We start from the raw sequence: 19,044 nt of genomic DNA, 5'->3' as shown, positions 1-19,044 counted from the left end.
CTGACTCATGCTAAAAAGATGGATAATGATTTTTATTCTAAAATAGGGCTTTTTATACAGTTATCCAAATAAGTGTCAGTCAGCTGCAGAGGCCAAAGACTGACGGAGAAATAAATCAACACATATAATGAGGCAGAATCTGTACAGTACATCTGGGTTGGAGGCTATTTGGCTGACTCCTTATATTGGCAGTATTGGCAACGCTTCTGCTGTAATCCCAAAAGAAACAGAATTAATTAACGCATCCATTAGGCTGATGCAACAAACCAAGCTGAGTAGAGTCGTACATTTGTTTATGAAAAGACAATACTGTCTGAAGTGACATTTCATTATTGTCTTTCCTTTAGGTAAATCTGCATCTTGGACGCATGTTATTATCAGAAAATTGCTGATTTAAACTGATCAATCAGCAGTCAATCATCACTTGTCAGGCTCACTTTCACATACACAGATGCTTAACTTACAGATAAGATTATTAAATTGCATTGTTATAGATTTAGGCCTTCGGATAAACTGCTGATATTTGTTTTGTTCCATTTCGTCTCTTTTTATTGTCAAACTACTCCAGGCCAAACCATTATAAAGTGACTGGCAGGAGAGTTGGGGGAGCAGACAAGTTGAGGCAATACTCTGCTGGTGCTGCTGCCTTTTCAGATTTACATTCAGAAGCCATTTTCTTATCCGGCTACCCAGAATTCAACCTGAGCCTGTCTCTCTCTTTGTATATGTCTCTCTGTCTCACTCTCTCCATCTCTTCCCTTCAATATATCTCAATCCATTCAAAAGGAGAGTAAAGGGAGTGAAGCAGTGCTGGTGGTGGAGGGTTAAGCGAGAAAGTGGTAGAGAGAAAGAAAAGGTGTGTGTGTGTGTGTGCATGTGTGTGAGAGAGAGAGGGAGCTCTGTGCTGAAATATTCATGCTGGTGCCAGCAGATTTTCCATTCCCTGCTCAGCAGGAGGCTGCTGTTTGATACATCCATGCAGTCATGAGCACAACTGATGCATCAAAATGATGAAGTTTTGATTCTGCATGTACTTAAGACGGACACATTTGGTTCTTCTTCTTCTTAAATTCATATATATTATTACAACGTTGCGTTTTTTTCCTACAAATAACACATTACGACATCAGATAATATCAACTTTTCATTTGTACCGCCTGAATTCTGTCCACCTGACAGAAGATCGTATCCTCGTTGGCCACTCCTGTACGGTGTCATTTTAATATCATCAGACGTAAAAAATGTCAGTAATTTCAAACATGATCACATCACTTAACATAACTGTTAACTCTGTGGTAAGTGACTCAAAGCCAACAAGGTGAACAGCAGCCACAGCTCCCTTCACTGATTTCCTCGTTAATGGCATGCATTTATTAATTCATTATAAGCTCCAACCTCAAATAGCCACTGGCAAGTTAAGCATCACATCACAGTTATTTATTGAAGTGTTGCTGTCAAAATGTTTTGCTGAAGCCAAACACAAAAGAACAGCAGGGACCATAATAAAGGTACAATTAAAAAGGCATTGTCCCTTCACCGTCGGCTGTTTGACCTGTGGGAAATCATTTGTTTTTCACATAAAACAAGCAATAATTATTAGTTAAGGACATAGGAAAGGAAGGAGGCAACAAAATAACAGACCTAAAGAACGAAAATGGCGCAATTACGTGGCTCTGATGATGTCATTGTCTTATGCACTTATGAAGCACATTTGTGAAAAGGGAGTTCTTCTCAGTAAATAGTGAAGTTTTTCCTCATTGGGTAAACTGTGAGCTTATTTGATTGAACTTGGTTGAATATTTTCTCGTCAGAAGTTGTCTGGTGTGGTGTCACATGATCTTGGAGCCTCCCCTCACACACACACACACACAGCCAAGAGAGCAGCACAAGTGGGAAACACTGCTGCTGCCGAGAAACCAGCAGTCGTAGGCTTGAGAGGGCGAGGCCATGCCTTTCAGGGAACAGCTTCATCTCACTTGGAACTGATGTCAAGGCCTGGTGGTTAACAGGGAGGGGCCGCCTGTATGGTTACACACGCACGATATATAGTATGTTTATATGTGTGGTTGTATTTATAGCGCATGTGCTGCAGGATGTGGCAGATGTTGCAGAAGCAAGGATTAGTGTATGTGCATTAAAAATATCTTTGCCACAGCAGGAAGCCACTGTGGCCAATTACAGTGCAGCATCTGGGCTAACACACGTTTATTAGTGTGTGTGCGCATGTGTGTGTGTGCGTGTGGAGGGGAATGGGAGGTTCAGGCAGAGTTCAGGTTATTTACATTTTTGCATGCAGAGTTTCAGTAAATGCCCTCTCTCTCGCTCCCCCTCTCTCACTCCCTCTCTCTGTGTGTGTGTGTGTGTGTGTGTGTGTGTGTGTGTGTGTGTGTGTGTGTGTGTGTGTGTGTGAGAGAGTTTGACAATGGTGAGGCTTTGTGTCACAGCGGCAGAATCGGAACACGCCATGAAGACAACGACAGAACAGGGGAGACAGAATTAGAGGGATTGAAGAGTAAATACGGAGAAGCAGTGAAGGCAAATGAAAAGACATTTTAAGGAAGGCAGGAAAGAGGAGGAAAACTAAATAAAAGCCCTGTCATTTCCAGCAGAGACGTGATACCTTGCTGGGTAAAGAGTGAACCCCAGCAACAAAGGGTACAACTCTGCACATTTTAGTCAAATACATAATTCCCTCTGGAGTCTGTGGAAAAATAATCCTTTTTGTTTTATTTTCTCTTTCAATTAAATCAGGCTTGGAAGACGATGACTTTGCTGCCTCCTCCAGTTAGGAGCATTGTGAGCCACTAGGCCTGCCTTCAAATTGAAATTTAAAATAAACAGAATCAGCAGCAAATATAAAGTATATGGACACAATTATTTAATCCAGTAGGTTGTTGTTAAATCAGATTGTTGGGGCAGTCATTAGCATCACACGTCAAAGTCCTGACAATGTATTGTCACATTTACATACAGTATGCTGCTGTTTTCTAATTGTACCAAATTAGGCTTAAGCAGATATGGACCTAAAAACACAACAAATATGTGATTGGCACATTAAGATCAAATACCTGACATGAGGCTGGGGTATTTAGCATAGGGATGAGAATCGATACGGATACGGACTGGATCCGATATCGGACAGATAAAAATGTAAAATCCGATACAATCCAAAAATCCTATATATTGCATGCCTCTATGCACAAATACAAATCACCAACAGCATTTTATCTGAGTCATGTTTGGGTTGTTTATTTCTTCTTTTTGGGAGAACAATGTTCCACAGCTGGATTATTATGTCTTTGAAGTGACTCAGCACAAATGTGTTGTTAACAGCTTCATAGTCGAAAAATGACCTTATCAGAGTTATATCGGTATTGTGAGATACTCAAGTTTGTGATATCGGTATTGGGCACAAAAAAGTGGTATTGTCCCATCCCTAATTGAGCATCAGTATAATCATGTACAGCAGTGTTTTCTAAAAATGCGGGTTGCAGCCCCACTTGTGGACCTGTGAGGTAGTGCAGGCGACCCAAAGACTAGGCTGGGAAATTTCTCCCATTTACCAAACTATTTGAACCATATATTATTTGTTCTGTGGAGTAAAATACCCCCTCAGATAGAGATAGTGTTTTGTAATCTGCATTTTAATGATTTATTTGTAAACAGAACATGGAGCTTCTCAGATATGGTGAAAGTGGTAATCATGATTATTGATAATTGTTCATTAGTTGGAGATAAACATTTTTGGATACCCGTGTAATCTGTGATATTGTGCTGCATTCTTGTGAATGTAAGAATGTGGGCATTGTAGAATGAAAAAAAAAAAATGAAGTTTGCAACGCTCTGATGTATGGTGTAGACATAATCAAAAAAGCAGTGAAATAACACTCATCTGTATGCTCCTGAGGCTTTTGGATATATATTTAGAAAGAGCATTTGTAGATTATATATACATATTGATATATATATATATTGATATCATCCTCTTATGTACTTATATACAGATGCGTCATAGCTACATATTCATCAGAATAGAGATTAAAGGTGAAGTAAGTAGTTTATAGTGCCATCTAGAGGAGAGGCTGAAATTTACAACAAGGAACTGCTCCTCTGCTCACCCCCTCCCTTCCCTGAGCGCTACGGTATCCTAAGGCCGGTCAAATGTCGTCCTCGTCGTCTTTCTCGTGTCAGCAGATGAGGTTCGTGAGGCGAGGGAGAGGGCGAGCTGCCGCGGCCGTAGCAGACGAAGCTGAGAGAGTGGAGGCGGGACTTCCGCTACAAGTAAAGTGACGCTTGAGTTGTGCTCTCGCGTTTGTCCTTACAGGCTCCGGTAGAAACAGGGCGTCGTGGCAATGCAGTAGCGACCCGCGACCATGTTATTTTACATGACTTTTTGAAACACTACGAAAATGAAACAAAGAATATTATACAGCGACTAGACAATGCAGGAGCACATAATATGTATACAAAAGTGGATTTTGGGTCATATAAACCCATAAATACTACACAGTGTCCCTTTAATGCAAAAATACAATATTACATTGTTTTTATGCGTGGTGCTAGTGTAGGGACAAAATAATGGCAACAAATTATAGAAAGATGATTGAAGAAGACACACATTAGGGAAGGAGGAGAAAATAACAGGGTGAGGAAGATGGAGAACTATCTAATGAGCAATATAGCTCTCCGGTAACTTTAAAGCAACAGTGATGGACCATGTCATCAATCACAGTTTTCCTGTGTGTGGCTGAGGAGAGTCTGCTCTAATGTGAGCACATCGACAGGTGCTTCCATTATTAATGCGCTCTCTGCTGGGCTGCACATTCAGCAGAGGACACCTTAGATGAAACGCTTGCTTAATGTGTGTTAGGAGTGTAAGACTCAAAATAGACTTTACTGAACACTGTTGTTAACCCTCGCCTAATATGAACACACAAATACTTGTAGGTGTTTTGGTTTTTTTAGCAGAGAAGAGATTACATGAACATGAATTGGAAAACAACACAATATGATGCAGAACTTTCAGAAGGTGTTCATGTACAGTCTGTCAAGAAATAATTAAGAATATGATCTGATATTAGTCAGTGGCAGTGATATTCTTTTTTATTTTTTTTTAAAGTAATTAGACCGAAAGAGAAATGACCCTCAGTCCTGCTGTGATAATTAGCGATTAAACCGCACACAAAGAAGATCTATTGGTCTCAGGCTGCCAATGCCATATACTGAAATGTATTGTATTGGCCATTCAACCAGATCAAGGATAAAAAAGTAAATGGAGAGAGAGAGAGAATGATGCAGTGTATAGATTGGTGAGGTGGATATATTGCTGTGCAGAGCAGATTCTGCTCAGCAGGGCAGAATCAGTCTATCAAGTACCATACGATGTACCATGTTAAATATCCAGTCAGATAATGTCTGGTGCAGGATATTGACTGCAGCACAACAAAACAAAGACACTTCTTGTGAAGGTTATTGGTCTGTTTGTTTGCATTTGTTAAAGGGGAGAGGGAACCTGGGCTCCATCGCCATGTTTATCCCTTATTTCTGAGCATACTTAAGATTCTCTTTAGTAATTCATAGGCTTGGATTTTATATTCGCCAGGTTATGTTAATCAGTCCTGGCTAATCAGAGTTACATGTGGATTTACCTCCTGGGGAAACTGCTGCCAGAGTTGAGAAACACATAATCCCACTGATTAAATACAAATACTAATTATATTAGAGTCAGATTGTATAATCCTTTTAAAATAAGTTATACTTGTTTATCACTTTATACTTTTCTAAACCTTTGATTTTAATTTGATTGGATAAATGTTAGAAAACAACAATCTGGACTCACAATGTAGTCAGCTAACTAGCCTCAACCATGCATATGTTGTCCTTGTTCTCCTGTTTCAGGTGGTTTCGGTTTATTTTTCATCCACGTGTAACTTCTGCACCCAAGTGGTCAAAGCTGCTCACTGCTTCAGTGGCTGCACCACAGCTCAGATTTGTTGATAGGACTCTTGGTTCTAACACGGCTGTGTTAACGCACTGAATCTCCACAAGGCCTCACAGTCTTTTTTTAAAGCAATGTCAGTCTGATACAGTATGTACACTTGTACGTACTTAAAGGTCCCATAGTATGCAAAATCAACTTTTTAATCATTTAAATCCTTATATTTGTGACTCTGGAGGCCCTACCAGTCGCCAAAGTGTGAAAAAAGATGACTCACTCATGTTTTTGTGGTCCTCCTCAGTCTAAGTACAGGAGATAAAACACGCGATGTTGACTTCCACGCTCACTGGGACGTCACAATGTGCTAAATTCCTGGAATTCTTGTCTCGTGGAGCTCCGCTTTGTCTGTAAAACACACAAGAGTGCTGGGGAGGGCAATGGCATCCAAAAACCGGAAGCCCGCGAAAAGTCATATGCTTGGCTCCACAGTGCAGCACAGAGTTCTACACAAACTTCCAGCCTCAGAGGATTTATCTGTCCAGTGGATACATGTTATATATGACGGCAATGTGTCTGCTAGAGCCTGCAAATTATCACTTTTCCAAATGCTAACTGCTGTTAGCCCCCAGTAGCCCCTTTGGCTGATGTCATTTACTGTCCCTAAAGTTTCGTTTTACTTTTTTTTTTTTTTTTTTTTTTTTTTTTTAAAGAGATAATACTAAACCGAACGTTCTGAACAGGGCTGTTTTGGTAGGGTGATTGAACAGTTGTGGTCCTTCATCCTTATGGTATTTTGACCAAAAGCATGACACCAGGGAACTAGTTTAACTTGGAGAAATAGGGTATAATATGGGACCTTTAAATAACAACACTTATTCACGCCATTTATTTTATTCTCTGTCTTCGTTGCATCAGTTAGAATGATTAAGCATCAGGGGTTATCGTTTTATTATGTGATCACACGGTGGAACAATTAAGAATGAAGTAAAAACATTATTTTCTCGAGCTTCCTACCTTTGTAAATGTGACAGAACACAACTCGCGCATTTGCCCACATCCTTTCTGTTAATGTGTGAACTGATCCACAGCATTTATCAGTTCTTAGAAGGGTGTCCTTGTTGGATTCCGGGACAGGAACACAACTTCCTCTGCAGCGGCGACACTGAAAAACACACTCTCTCTCACTCACACGCAGCATCAGTGCACCATGGAGAGATCTGCTGGGATGTCGGGCCGCAGGAGTCCGCCACTTCCAGACTATAACATCTCAACCTCCACTTTGGCCTTTGACCAGCATTTCACCACAAATGCCACAGGAATTCTTCTCCTGGCTGAAATAGTATGTGAGAATATTTGACTTTTTGAAGGCTATGTGTCAATGGTGTGTCATTAAAACATGCTCAGCAGCTGACAACAATAGGTTGATTGAGGATTATACTTTTAATAATCATGGGGAAGTAGTGGCAGTCATTTTACCTGAGTAATATTTTACACTTGGAACTGTGTTCACAGAAACAGGTTTGTGATTAGAACTAATTACATTCTTACTATGTTATACAATATGACAGTTTTCCTATGATATGATTGTGAAACTATTTTGGATAATACCATAGTATCTATTCAGACTTAAAAATGTTTCTATAAAAATAGGAAGTTAACCAAAACACACCAAGCAATTTATCTTTCATATCTTCCCCCCTTTTCTCCTTCATTGTCTCTCTTCCTCTGCAAATCGGCTGGGGGAAAAAGACAGACAGCCTTCCTCTAAACACAGTCTGGCTGGCTGCCATGTACAAGTGAGGCTAATTTGAAAGAATCTGATTGCAATACAGTTAAACAAGTAAAATGGAGCTGCTGATTGAAGTTTGGAAATTAATACCATTCTATAACTAGTCACAATAATATATGGGGTTTAACTGGGAACCGATGAGAGATTTTACCTAAAGCTAATGTTTTTGTTCTCTGATATGAAACGTCCAGCAGGAATGTTTTGTTGTGAAACAGGAAGTGTGGGTTGGCTAGTGCAGGATGTAATAGATTTAACTTTGCACTTTAACTTTGCACCACCACAGTACTAACAATGTTACCATGATTGGTGCATCAACATTTTAAAATTGAGTAAAACACTAATTTTACTCTTTTGGTTTCCCATATCCATCTAATTTTCATGAGTAAAAAATGAGTATTTCAAAGACGGAAACATTTAAACTAATCTAATCTCCTCTCCTCTCCTCCAGGTGTGTGGTATGTTAGTGTGGATTCTCGTTGGGGGAACGGATTATTTTCATGTGTCGGCTCTTTGCTGGGTGATGTTTGTTGCCGTCTCGTGCTGGATTCTGACTTTGTGTCTGTTTGTAATTTATCTCACCGGAGCTCACAAAAGGACACCACACGTCCCCTGGACTACACTGGTAATGTACTTCTCTTTAGGACACTCCTTGACAAAATACACTGCCTTGCCCACTATTACAACGCTAATCATTACAAATTGTGTACAAAAACTGTTCTATTTCTGACCTGAATCCCCAAACCAAGTCTCAAGCCCTAATTAGCCATTTGAATGAAAGTGACAGAAATATCCTCACTTTCCAAAAATGTCCCCAGTAAATCTGTCCTTTAATAAAGGTTAGTGAGTATAGCCATTTCACAAACACTACACATGATAGGTGTATGTGTACACATGATACTGTACATCATGTGACCTGATCATCAGCACCGTATATTAAAATGTCATGCTGTTAAGCCAGTAAATAACAGCAGGTATAACATTAGAGCACATATCCCTTTGTCTTCACCACAGGCATTTTTAAAGTATCGGCCTGAGTGAAGAAGGTTGAAAGTCACTTGACTGAAATCTTGCCTTCCACTTCAACCAGTCTTGTACTCTTTATGAAAAAACAAAACAGTATTGTACTGTAGGATTATTGGGATTCATGAATGATACTGGGAAGCAGTATAACAGTAGTAAATCTGTAATTCACACTTTGTCTCTTTGTCTCCTCTAGTCACTGTGTATGAACTGCAGCGCTGCAGCTCTCTATCTGGTGGCAGCAGTCGTGGACACTGTGTCAGTCAACCAGACCATTAGGGGGCGACACAACTACAACTGCTGGGCAGCATCTGCAGTAAGAGCACTCCTGTCATTTTGTATGCTGTATTTCCTTGTGATGACTACATTGGTGTAAGCAATTAATAATTTGAAAAAAATGTCACAACAGCAGGAATACAGAGTGTCATCTATAAGAAATGAGAAAAAAAGTTTCACTTACTTATTCATTCTTTCCTTGTTGTGATATGCACGTCCCCCCCCACCACCCCCCTTTTCCCCCCTCACCTCTTGTCCACCTTTAACCCTTTCAGTTCTTTGCCTTTGTTACCACATTGTGCTACGCAGGAAGCAGTTACCTGAGTTACCGTGCCTGGAAAACCACAGAGGATATGCAGTAGTCTCTTAACCTCCTGCTCCATAGCAGCATTGTTCCATGTTTAAATGTTGTTTTCATATTGTTAACAACACACACATGAATCGGTTCAAAAACACCTGACACTCTCAAAATGTAGTTGTAGGAATTGATCTGCTTTATTTCAGGAAGGCACAGTTTGTTTGTTACTTTAAACATTTGACATGTTTATCTGTAGCAGGGGCCTTAAACTCAAAATGACCTGGGGCCAGTTAACTTCTAATCTGGTCAGGAGGGGGCCAGCGCCGGTAAAGTGGAAAAACAGTTGGGGAAAAATTTACTTCTCAGCGATTTGACATTAAAATTTTTATTATAATGGATTGATAATCCATCATGGTAGTGCAATTTCAAATGTTCAAAGTTAAAGTGATGTCACATGATGAGGGTGATGATGCAAAAATGAATCTATATATAACCAAAACAGGCAGAAATAAAAGAGAATCTAAATGTATGTATCGATAATAACATGTAAACAATTATAATTAAAACACTAGACACGTTGTATATAATAAAACACTGAATAATATATAATAATAATGTGATACTGTTTTATTATTAATGTGAAAAAATTGTTGTTGGGCAAGTTTTCATTGTTTCATAAGTGTAGGGCCACAGAACATCAACTGGGAGGGCCGCAAGTTTGATCTATAGTATAGTCACTATATTAATAACCTTTTAAATCATTGTTTATAACACATTCCATTTATTCCATAGTTTTCATGCACTGTGGGTGTAATATTATCCAATGAAATGTCACATGTTTACACATCATATTCCATCATATAAAACAATAGCAGTGGATTCGTGTGCGGTTGTGATGCAGTGAGCTGCCAGCATGATGGTCTCACTGCCATTATTTAAACCACTCAGCAGTTTAACTTCTGCTCTGGGTAGACGTTTAAGAAGGCCAACAACACAGCATCAGCATTAGCGTTTATAATTGTAATAATTAGAATGGTTAAGACCTGACAGGCTGATCAGAGAGTGCCCCCTGGAGGTCACAAATACCAACTGATAGATGCTGATGCTGACCTGTCCAGCTCTATGTCAACTGGGTTTGGCTCCAGCCAGGAAAGTGGAAAATGTCCTGTTTACAAGCATGGAAGCAATTTCCTTCTCCTTTTACATGTTTAATTGCTTTGGCACTTTGATGTCATTTTTTCAATATTGACTGTAAACTCAAAAAGGCCATCTCATGGCACAGGATGTTCAACATTCATAACATTGTGTTCTGTGTCTGTACTTTAGCAAATGTATAAATCAATACATAACATGGTGTCCAGGCTAACAGCACACGGACATTAAGTATATTATTGTGATCAACCAAAAAATGGAATTTCAGTCAAACAAGTAACATCTAAGAAAGTGTATGGTTGACTGCACTTTGACACTGACCTCTTCTGTATTAGTTAAAATATCACAGAAAATTCAAGGGAAAAAAGTAAGATACTTTTGTTCAGAACAAAGGAGAACAGCACCACATTTAAATATGTTGTATTTACTTTATGTCCCACAAAAGGAAAACAATACAACAATGTGTTGCAAAAAAAAAAAAACACCATACAGTAAGATGCACAATGAACATCCGAATAATTATTCATCAACCAGTGAGTGGAAGAATAATAACAAGAAACATTAAAATACTGTTTCCTCAAAAAAACAAACACAATTAGATTCTACACAATTTTTTGATTAAAAACAAGAGCCATCACTGGTTTGTTTCCATCAGGGAAGCAGTGTTCACTTTGCATACTAATTTAATATGTTTATAGACAGTAGTTACAATAATATTTATTATTGTCAATCGCACATTGTTCCATAGACCTGACGTTTTAAAGTGCCAGTGATGTGAAATCACGTTTGAAACATATTTATAGGTAATCAAGTACTGACCAATAGATCACTGTTTGCTTTTCCGGTTGGTTATTATTATTAGTCATTGTCGGTGGTGTTGTTGGAGACAACTCCCCAGTGAGCTGCCAGTGAAGTAATTCCAGCGGTATTGTAGCGCCCACTCAGGATTACCAGTTCTGCATCTTTGTGCTGTGCGTAGAAGTTAAAGGAGTTCTGCAAAACATCATCAAATGTTAATGCATGAGCATGTAACTTATTATTATTATTGATAATTGTAATAATAAGAATGGATTAAGACCTGCACTGGTTGGCCAACAATCAGTGAGCGCCCTCTAGAGGTCACAAATGTCAGCTGATAAATGTAGGTGGTGTATTTTCCAGAGACCTGAAACATGCACAGCAATGTGAGCAAACTTAACACAGCAGTTGTAGTTAGTTCTTACAAAGGAGCAAATTAACTGTTATTATGTCAAATTTTACATCCTTATTGGAACTGTAATCAAAATATGTGCAAAATAATGCTCTATCCACAATTTAGTGCATGAATATCATATGTAAACATCTAGATGGAAAAAAAAAATTATGTGAATTTTTTAATCGAGCCAAAGAAATCTCTAACCTGAACTATGACCTCTCCATCAAACAGATTCAGCACTTGCGGACTCCGGTAAACACGTCCAATAACTCTAGACCAGATGTAACCATATCGTACCTGGATACTGCAGAGACAGAGAGGAAACACTGGTTAAATATAAAAGATGATTCAAGAGAGCAGTGATACACACTTAATGCATTGGACTACGAGGACGAAAGGCATCTCATGGTTTAGTTTTTTGACCCTCTCTTCTGCAATATACATATATGTAATAATTATAATAATTCTCCAACACCCATAGATAACAAGGAAGAAATACTAACCCAGCAATGTAAGCATTGGGGATCTCCCAAACCCTGACTGCTGTAACCTTTCCCGGTGACACTGTAGAGGCAAAGGACAGGCCACTACCAGTTCCAACTGGAGGATTGAATGAGTAATGTGACACGCCAGCTGGAAAGATGAGCATAAACAAAACATAAAATCAACCATATTATTCTTAATTCCACTATCCACGTTAGAAAGTTTGAAATGGCGTAAAAAAATTCTCAACATTTGGAAATAAGTTCTTACGTCTTGCCACACAGCTGGCACAGAGCATAGCCAAGACCAGGAGCTTTAACATTGTGGTGTGCGAGGACGTTCAGAGAACACACTGAAATTAGAAGAAAAAAAACCCAGCTCATTACACATTGTGTGATCACACACGTTAGCGTACCTATCAGTCAAATATAATTTTCAGTTAAGTGATTAGGTTTTGCAGTAGGATGCATTTAGTGTGTTGGTAGATTAAAAACATAAATAAACAAGATTTCACACTCACCGTCTGGAATTAACCTGAGGAGCCTGAGCAAAGGATGTGCAGACACTGTGACACTGGAACTTAAATACCTTTTCTTTCCTACCTTCCTCCCTCCCACACACACTCATTCATGCCAGATTATAGTTTTTATTTTATAATAATGCCAATCAGGAAGAACATTCTCAGTGTTACAGTAATAACATCAACAGACCTCTTTCATAACTATCTCTCCCATCCGGGAATTCAGTTCTGCTGTCGCATTCCTGATACATTAATAGACTACGCCTATAACCAGTGTATCATTGATCAAAAAAACAACAAAACTTTTACAGATTTTTTTTTTCTGTGCTAATGAAGGCCTTTTCTTTCTCTGTTTCTCATGAGAAACAATTTGTTTTGAGCAGAAACTCTAGTTGGTTTCATTGATCGATGCTCATTTATAAATTCCAGACAAAAATGTTTCACGAGGCTTCAGACTGAAATGTTGTCTTTTCATGTGCAAAGAGCCTGTCATGTGCGGCAACACTATATACAAAGTCCCCCCCAAAGTCTTAACATTTGAACAGGCCTGTGTTTTTAAATGCTTTTCATTATTTCAAATGTTTGTGACCCCAGGCATTAACAAATAACTGAGTTTAAGTGACTTTTACTTTTAGAAATCCGGCCTTTTGACGTTATGTTTCTTAGCTCAGGCAACATTTGTCTGCGTCAGATAAAAACAAGGAAACATCATGAGCGAAAAGTTCCACATGATTGTTACATCTGGTTCTACTGGATTCACCTGGAATATTTGTGACATGTCATCATCACATTGGAAATTACCCAAAGAAAAACTTCCTTCAGCCTTGGACATGGTCATAAACATAATAAGTGTGTGCGTGAGAACAAGAAAGAAAGAAAAAATGTTGGTTTCACTTCTTCTATCTTTTGGCTGCTGTTACTGTTTGGTCTGTTGAACCTGTTGTTTCATTGAGACAAACTGGGTAGACGGTTTTGATTGGAACATGATGAGATTGGGGAGCAATAGAACAGGGTAGGGAGGACAAAAATGAAAAATAATAACAGCAATTACAACAGACAAAAAGTAATCGCAGAGATGGAACTTACGACGACATAAATATTTTAGACATAACAAAGCCTTCTTGGCCTCGTGCCTCGGTCGTCTGTAGGTGTCTAAAAGTTCTTACAGGATGAGAATTATAAAGGCTCACGGCAAAATCAGGTTGACTCTCAACTGCAGACATGTTAAGACCCAAATGTCCAGAGCGAGTCATAGACCCCTTGAGCAAGAAAGAACCAAGGCTTTGCATCCCAACAGAGCAAGAAAAAGCACATCAAGATTAGAAATCTCCTTTTCTCTATTTGTTCAAATCTGTCCTGGACAAGGCAGGCAGCAGCACAGTTACAGTAAAGAACAGCAAGGTTACATACAAACATTCAGGAGCCATACTATACAAAAACATTAAATAATCAAAAATGCGTCTGTATGCAGAGCGTTTTCTCTCAGTGTCAGGAGCAGTTTGATGCTAATTACCCAGGAACACGTCGGCTGGAGGAGTCAGGAATCAAACCCGTGACCTTAAAGTTAGAAGACAACCCACTGCACCACTCAATCTGTGAGCTTTTCTTTGGTGCCTTGTGTGCTTCTTGCATCCTCTGTGAACGAGGGGAAGTTGTGAATCACTCAATAGTCAAGTCAAGGTTTATTTATAGAGCACATTTTAACAGTCACAGTTGACCAAAGTGCTGTACAGAGTGACGTCAAATACTAATACTAATAAAAGCAATAAAAATAGAAAGCCTAAACACATTTTTTTTTTTATAAACGATGTAGAGCATAGTAAAAACATATAAAGCCCAATTTATACTCCTGCGTAAAGTGCTCTGCGTAGGTTACGCAGAACCCTATGCGTCTACGTAGAGCCTGTCGGATAGCCACTGCGTCGTCTCCGACTGCACAAAATATTTTTTAAGTGTCCGTCACTCCGTCAAGGGACGACGGGGACGGCAAGAGCTGCGATTGGTCCTCAGGACAGGCCGAGCCAAGCTGCTCTGTGCCGGCTCACAGTGCGCACCGAGCGTCCACAGAGGCGGATCTGATCACCGCCGACAACGTTGCTGCCAAACTAACGTTAAATAAGTTATATCTTAACACACACAGCACATGTTTAGACTCTAAATGTCCAATTTCTCACCTCAAATTATCGCAACGAGACATTCGTGTTTTGTCCACAGTAAAGAGAGTTACAGTAATCCAGCTGCGAGGTGATAAAAACATGGATTACCCTTTCCCGATCTCTATAGGGGAGGTAGCCTTTTACCTTTGCTAAAATTCGCAATTTATAAAAACTATTCCTGATTACGGACTTCACTTGTTTGTCAAATTTAAAAGCATTATCAAAAGTCACACCAAGATTTTTTTAACCGATAAGGGGTGTTAGAACGAGAGGAGCCTAAAAGACCAGAGGAACAGTCGGGGGCATTGTGTCCAAAAATAATGACTTCCTTCATTCAGATTTAGGAAGATCCTGTTCATCCATGATTTTACATCTTTAAGGCAGGCAAGCAGAGCTTGAACAGAGGCATTGGAAATACCATCTGCAAAGCAGTGAAAAGTGATTCATGTTTCTTAAAAATGGACCCCAGAGGCAGTATATATAATAAAAAGAGTATAGGACCCAGGATGGAACCTTGGGGGACCCCAGAATTGAGAGAGGCTGTGGCTGAGGAGTAATCTCCAAGAACCACTGAAAAACTATGACCATTAATCACTGAAACCATGAGAAAGCTGTGATGCCTACACATTTTTTTAGGTGCGATAGGCGAATTCTATCATTAACTGTATCAAAAGCTGCAGTTAGGTCCAGGAATACTAAAACTGCAGAGTTACCTGAGTCAACAGTTAGTAATAGATTGCTGGTAAATCTCTGGAGAGCTGTTTCCATGCAAGAAAAGATTGCAAGTGATTAAAAGTGACACTTTTTCTAAAATTTTGGTAACTTTGAAATTGGTTTAAAATTAGATAAGACTGAGGGATCCATGATTCTGTTTTTGATAAGAGGTTGTACAGCAGATTGTTTAAAAGCAGGAGGAGTACACCCTGGTCTAAGGCTGGTGTTAATTAAAACAAGAATAGTGGGCCCAACAGTGTAAAACACATTTTTGAGTAGGCGAGATGGAATACTATCAAAGGGACAGTATGTGGGCCTCAAGTGCGTAACTATATCAGAGAAATAGGCTCAAAATGATCGAGGACAGCCTGGCTCAGACGAGAGTCGAGGCAGTCAGTGCCAGGAGTAGCAGAGTTACTGGCCATACACCGTAAATGTCAATATAACCATGCTAGTTGCTTTTAATACCTCACTTGCACCAGTTTATGACAAATATGAGTGTTCTATTTCCTCACTTAGTGTAGATTAAAATCTTATATATGTTATATAAAGGTAGGAAGAGGTCATGGTAAAGAAGCAGCAGCATCATTTATTACATTTAATCATGTTGTCTTTATTTTTTCTTCACAGAAGTAACAAAAACAACTCACACATTTCAGCAGAATTCCCCAAAAATAACATTGCTACTTTGTTAATCATCCCTGTCTTTGTAATAACACATTGTTCCATAGACTCAACATTTAAAGGTACAGGTGGTGTGACATCACATGCTTGTGGTGTTGTTGGAGACAACTCCCCAGTGAGCTGCCAGTGAAGTAATTCCAGCGCCATTTTGGCGCCCACTCAGGTTTATGAGTTCTGCAGCTTCGTACTTTGCGTAGAAGTTAAAGGAGCTCTGCAAAACACCATCAAATGTTAATGCATGACCGTGAAACTCATTATTATTGATAATTGTAATAATAAGAATGGATTAACACCTGATATGGTTGGCCAACCATCAGTGAGCGCCCTCTAGAGGTCACAAATGCCAGCTGATAAATGTAGTTGGTGTGGTATTTTCCAGAGACCTGAAACATGCACAACAATGTGAGCAAACTTAACACAGCAGTTGTAGTTAGTTCTTACAAAGGAGCGAATTATGTAACTGTTATTATGTCTAATTTTACATCCTTATTGGAGCTGTAATGAAAATATGTGCAAAATAATGTTCTATCCACAATTTAGTGCCTGTATTTCATATGTAAACATCTAGATGGAAAATAAAAAAACATATCTGAATTAATTAACCAAGCCAAAGAAATCTCTAACCTGAACTATGACCTCTCCATCAAACAGATCCAGCACATGCGGCCTCAGGTAAGCACGTCCAATAACGCTAGACCAGATGTAACCATATCGTACCTGGATACTGCAGAGACAGAGAGGAAACACTGGTAAATATAAAAGATGATTCAAGAGAGCAGTGATACACACTTAATGCATTTGAGTATGAGGACTAAAGGCATCTCATGGTTTACTTTTTTGACCCTCTCTTCTGTAATATACATATATGTAACCCATAGATAACAAAGAAGAAATACTAACCCAGCGATGTAACCACCATTGATCTCCCAAACCCTGACTGCTGTGATCCTTCCCCCTGACACTGAAGAGGCAAAGGACGTGCCACTACCAGTTCCAACTGCAGGATCGAATGAGTAATGCGTCACGCCAGCTGGAAAGACGAGCAAAAACAAAACATACAATCAACCATATTATTATTGATCCCACTATCCATGTTAGACGGAAAAGTTTGAAATGGCGGAAAAAGGCTCTCAACATTTGGAAATAAGTTCTTACGTCTTGCCACACAGCTGGCACAGAGCATAGCCAAGACCAGGAGCTTTAACATTGTGGTGTGCGAGGACGTCCAAAGAAAACACACTGAAATTAGAAGAAAAAACAAACAAACAGCTCATTACACATTGTCCTGCTTATCATCATCACATACAATAATCTCAAATAAATCAATAAAAAAGTTTTTAAAATCAAATCAACCAACTCACCTCAAACTTGCAGATGCTTCTGAAATCAGCCTGAAGAGCCTGAGAAAATTATGAGCAGACACAGTGACAGTTGAACTTATATATTCCTCTCTCCCTCCCTCCCACACACACACACTGAATAGTAATTCTTTCACATTCCAACCAGGAAGAAAATTCCAAATGTTATTGCATTACCTTCAACAAACCTCTGTTTCCGTGTCGGGGGAAATTAGTTGCGCTGTCACATTCCTGATTAATTAAAAGACTCCATCTAAGACATTGTTGTTTAGTCAGGCTTCCTTCTTCTTGAGACAGGTGATGAGACGCCGATGCAGAATGAGATGCCGTGACACAAGACCTTTCAGCAAACAAAGAGATAATTATTCTGTTACAAGTCAAGTTTCAATTCTGAGCACTGCAGTTCGCTTGGGAGAGCTTCAGCCAAATTCCCAAAAAGCTCTAACTCTATGGGAGCAAGACCCCACTTCTTAAAGGTTACCTGCTCCCCCTCATATACATCACCTGGTGCGTCCACTTTATGGTCAACTGAAAATCAAAGAAGGCAAAGTTCCGGTACAGCCTGCAAGCTTCAGTCATAAACTTAATTATAGGGCATTGTGAACCTACAGTTATAGTGTATGTGGACCCAGACTTATACACTCAACAAAAATATAAATGCACATCAAACTTGTAGTTATTGTTATGTGACAAAACAGAGTAACTATCCAAAAATAATACTACAACTTTATCAATAAAGTGGCTTTAATTTGTGAGCATTGGGATCAATTTCAAAACAAAAGTCCTGGAGTAATGGCAGGAAGAACATAATGGGGGTCGAGGATCCAAGTTCACAAACTTCAATAACGTGTGTGTCCACCAGTTGTGTTGCCACAGCTGTAAACGCTCAACCCAGCACTCAGCATGCCAATGGCACGCTCCCTCATGATTTGTGACATCTGTGGCATATTGACAAGTGACAAAAGTCCACATTTTGGTGTGCCCTTTTATTGACCAGACCATAAGGAGTGTCTGTGTACTGGTCACACATATTGACCACCACTCTGCCATGCTCCAAGACTCTTGGGAGTTGAAATACTCAATCTGAGATTGTAGTCAATAGGAGTGGCCAAGTGACACTGGACTATTGGGTTTGAGCAAAACAAATCATTCCATAAACAAATGCATCGAGAATCTGAGCAAATGTCATGACATTCTATTTTTGTTCATTATTTCAAGTTTGTGCATTTATATTTTTGTTGAGTATAGTAAACATATTCGCTGTGTTAAATCGTCTAAGACATCACCATGCTAATGTTCAAGTGTTATTGTATGTCACACTGATATCATTATTATTATGTAATCTGTGGTGACAAAAGCTTGAAAAGTTTAATTAATTCATGATGCAGTTCTTTGTGTCACATAACTCAAATGTGCTTATGTGTCAATGCTTTTCCTTTTTGTAAATGTTCAATCAATCAA

The 19,044-nt window shown here is 39.2% G+C and overlaps 2 protein-coding genes across 2 annotated transcripts; one reads left to right on the top strand and one right to left on the bottom strand.

Annotated features, from left to right (window-relative positions):
• Nucleotides 1–7,145: 7,145 nt before the first annotated feature.
• cmtm8b (CKLF-like MARVEL transmembrane domain containing 8b) lies at nt 7,146–9,419 on the top strand (the record flags this gene model as incomplete). Its single annotated transcript, XM_083892295.1, has 4 exons — nt 7,146–7,277; nt 8,176–8,349; nt 8,944–9,063; nt 9,299–9,419. The coding sequence occupies 4 exons, from the start codon at nt 7,146–7,148 to the stop codon at nt 9,383–9,385; spliced, it is 513 nt and encodes a 170-aa protein (XP_083748421.1). The 3' UTR covers nt 9,386–9,419.
• A 1,487-nt stretch (nt 9,420–10,906) lies between these two features.
• On the bottom strand, nt 10,907–17,616 carry LOC310934887 (uncharacterized protein). Its single transcript, XM_083898687.1, has 13 exons — nt 17,587–17,616; nt 17,381–17,464; nt 17,126–17,255; nt 16,850–16,949; nt 16,519–16,608; nt 16,332–16,436; nt 14,185–14,306; nt 12,672–12,694; nt 12,422–12,493; nt 12,172–12,301; nt 11,873–11,972; nt 11,552–11,638; nt 10,907–11,466 (listed from the first exon to the last, which is right to left on the bottom strand). The coding sequence occupies exons 2-13, from the start codon at nt 17,430–17,432 to the stop codon at nt 11,332–11,334; spliced, it is 1,146 nt and encodes a 381-aa protein (XP_083754813.1). The 5' UTR covers nt 17,433–17,464; nt 17,587–17,616; the 3' UTR covers nt 10,907–11,331.
• Between the last annotated feature and the right edge of the window lie 1,428 nt (nt 17,617–19,044).

This window comes from Microchirus variegatus, assembly GCF_963457635.1.
Source record: "Microchirus variegatus genome assembly, chromosome: 1".
Taxonomy (NCBI): domain Eukaryota; kingdom Metazoa; phylum Chordata; class Actinopteri; order Pleuronectiformes; family Soleidae; genus Microchirus; species Microchirus variegatus.
The sequence above is the reverse complement of the archived record's forward strand: the minus strand, read 5'-3'. Positions and strand labels throughout refer to the sequence as shown.

What these genes read in the sequence shown, in the direction of transcription:
- LOC310934887 (XM_083898687.1), bottom strand. Translation starts at nt 17,432, where the DNA reads ATGTTAAAGCTCCTGGTCTTGGCTATGCTCTGTGCCAGCTGTGTGGCA. An exon ending in CCTCAGGTTAATTCCAGACG is followed by an intron (nt 12,494 to 12,671) that starts GTGAGTGTGAAA and finishes AGTGTGTTCTCT; the next exon opens with GAACGTCCTCGCACACCACA. An exon ending in TGCCAGCTGTGTGGCAAGAC is followed by an intron (nt 12,302 to 12,421) that starts GTAAGAACTTAT and finishes TCATCTTTCCAG; the next exon opens with CTGGCGTGTCACATTACTCA.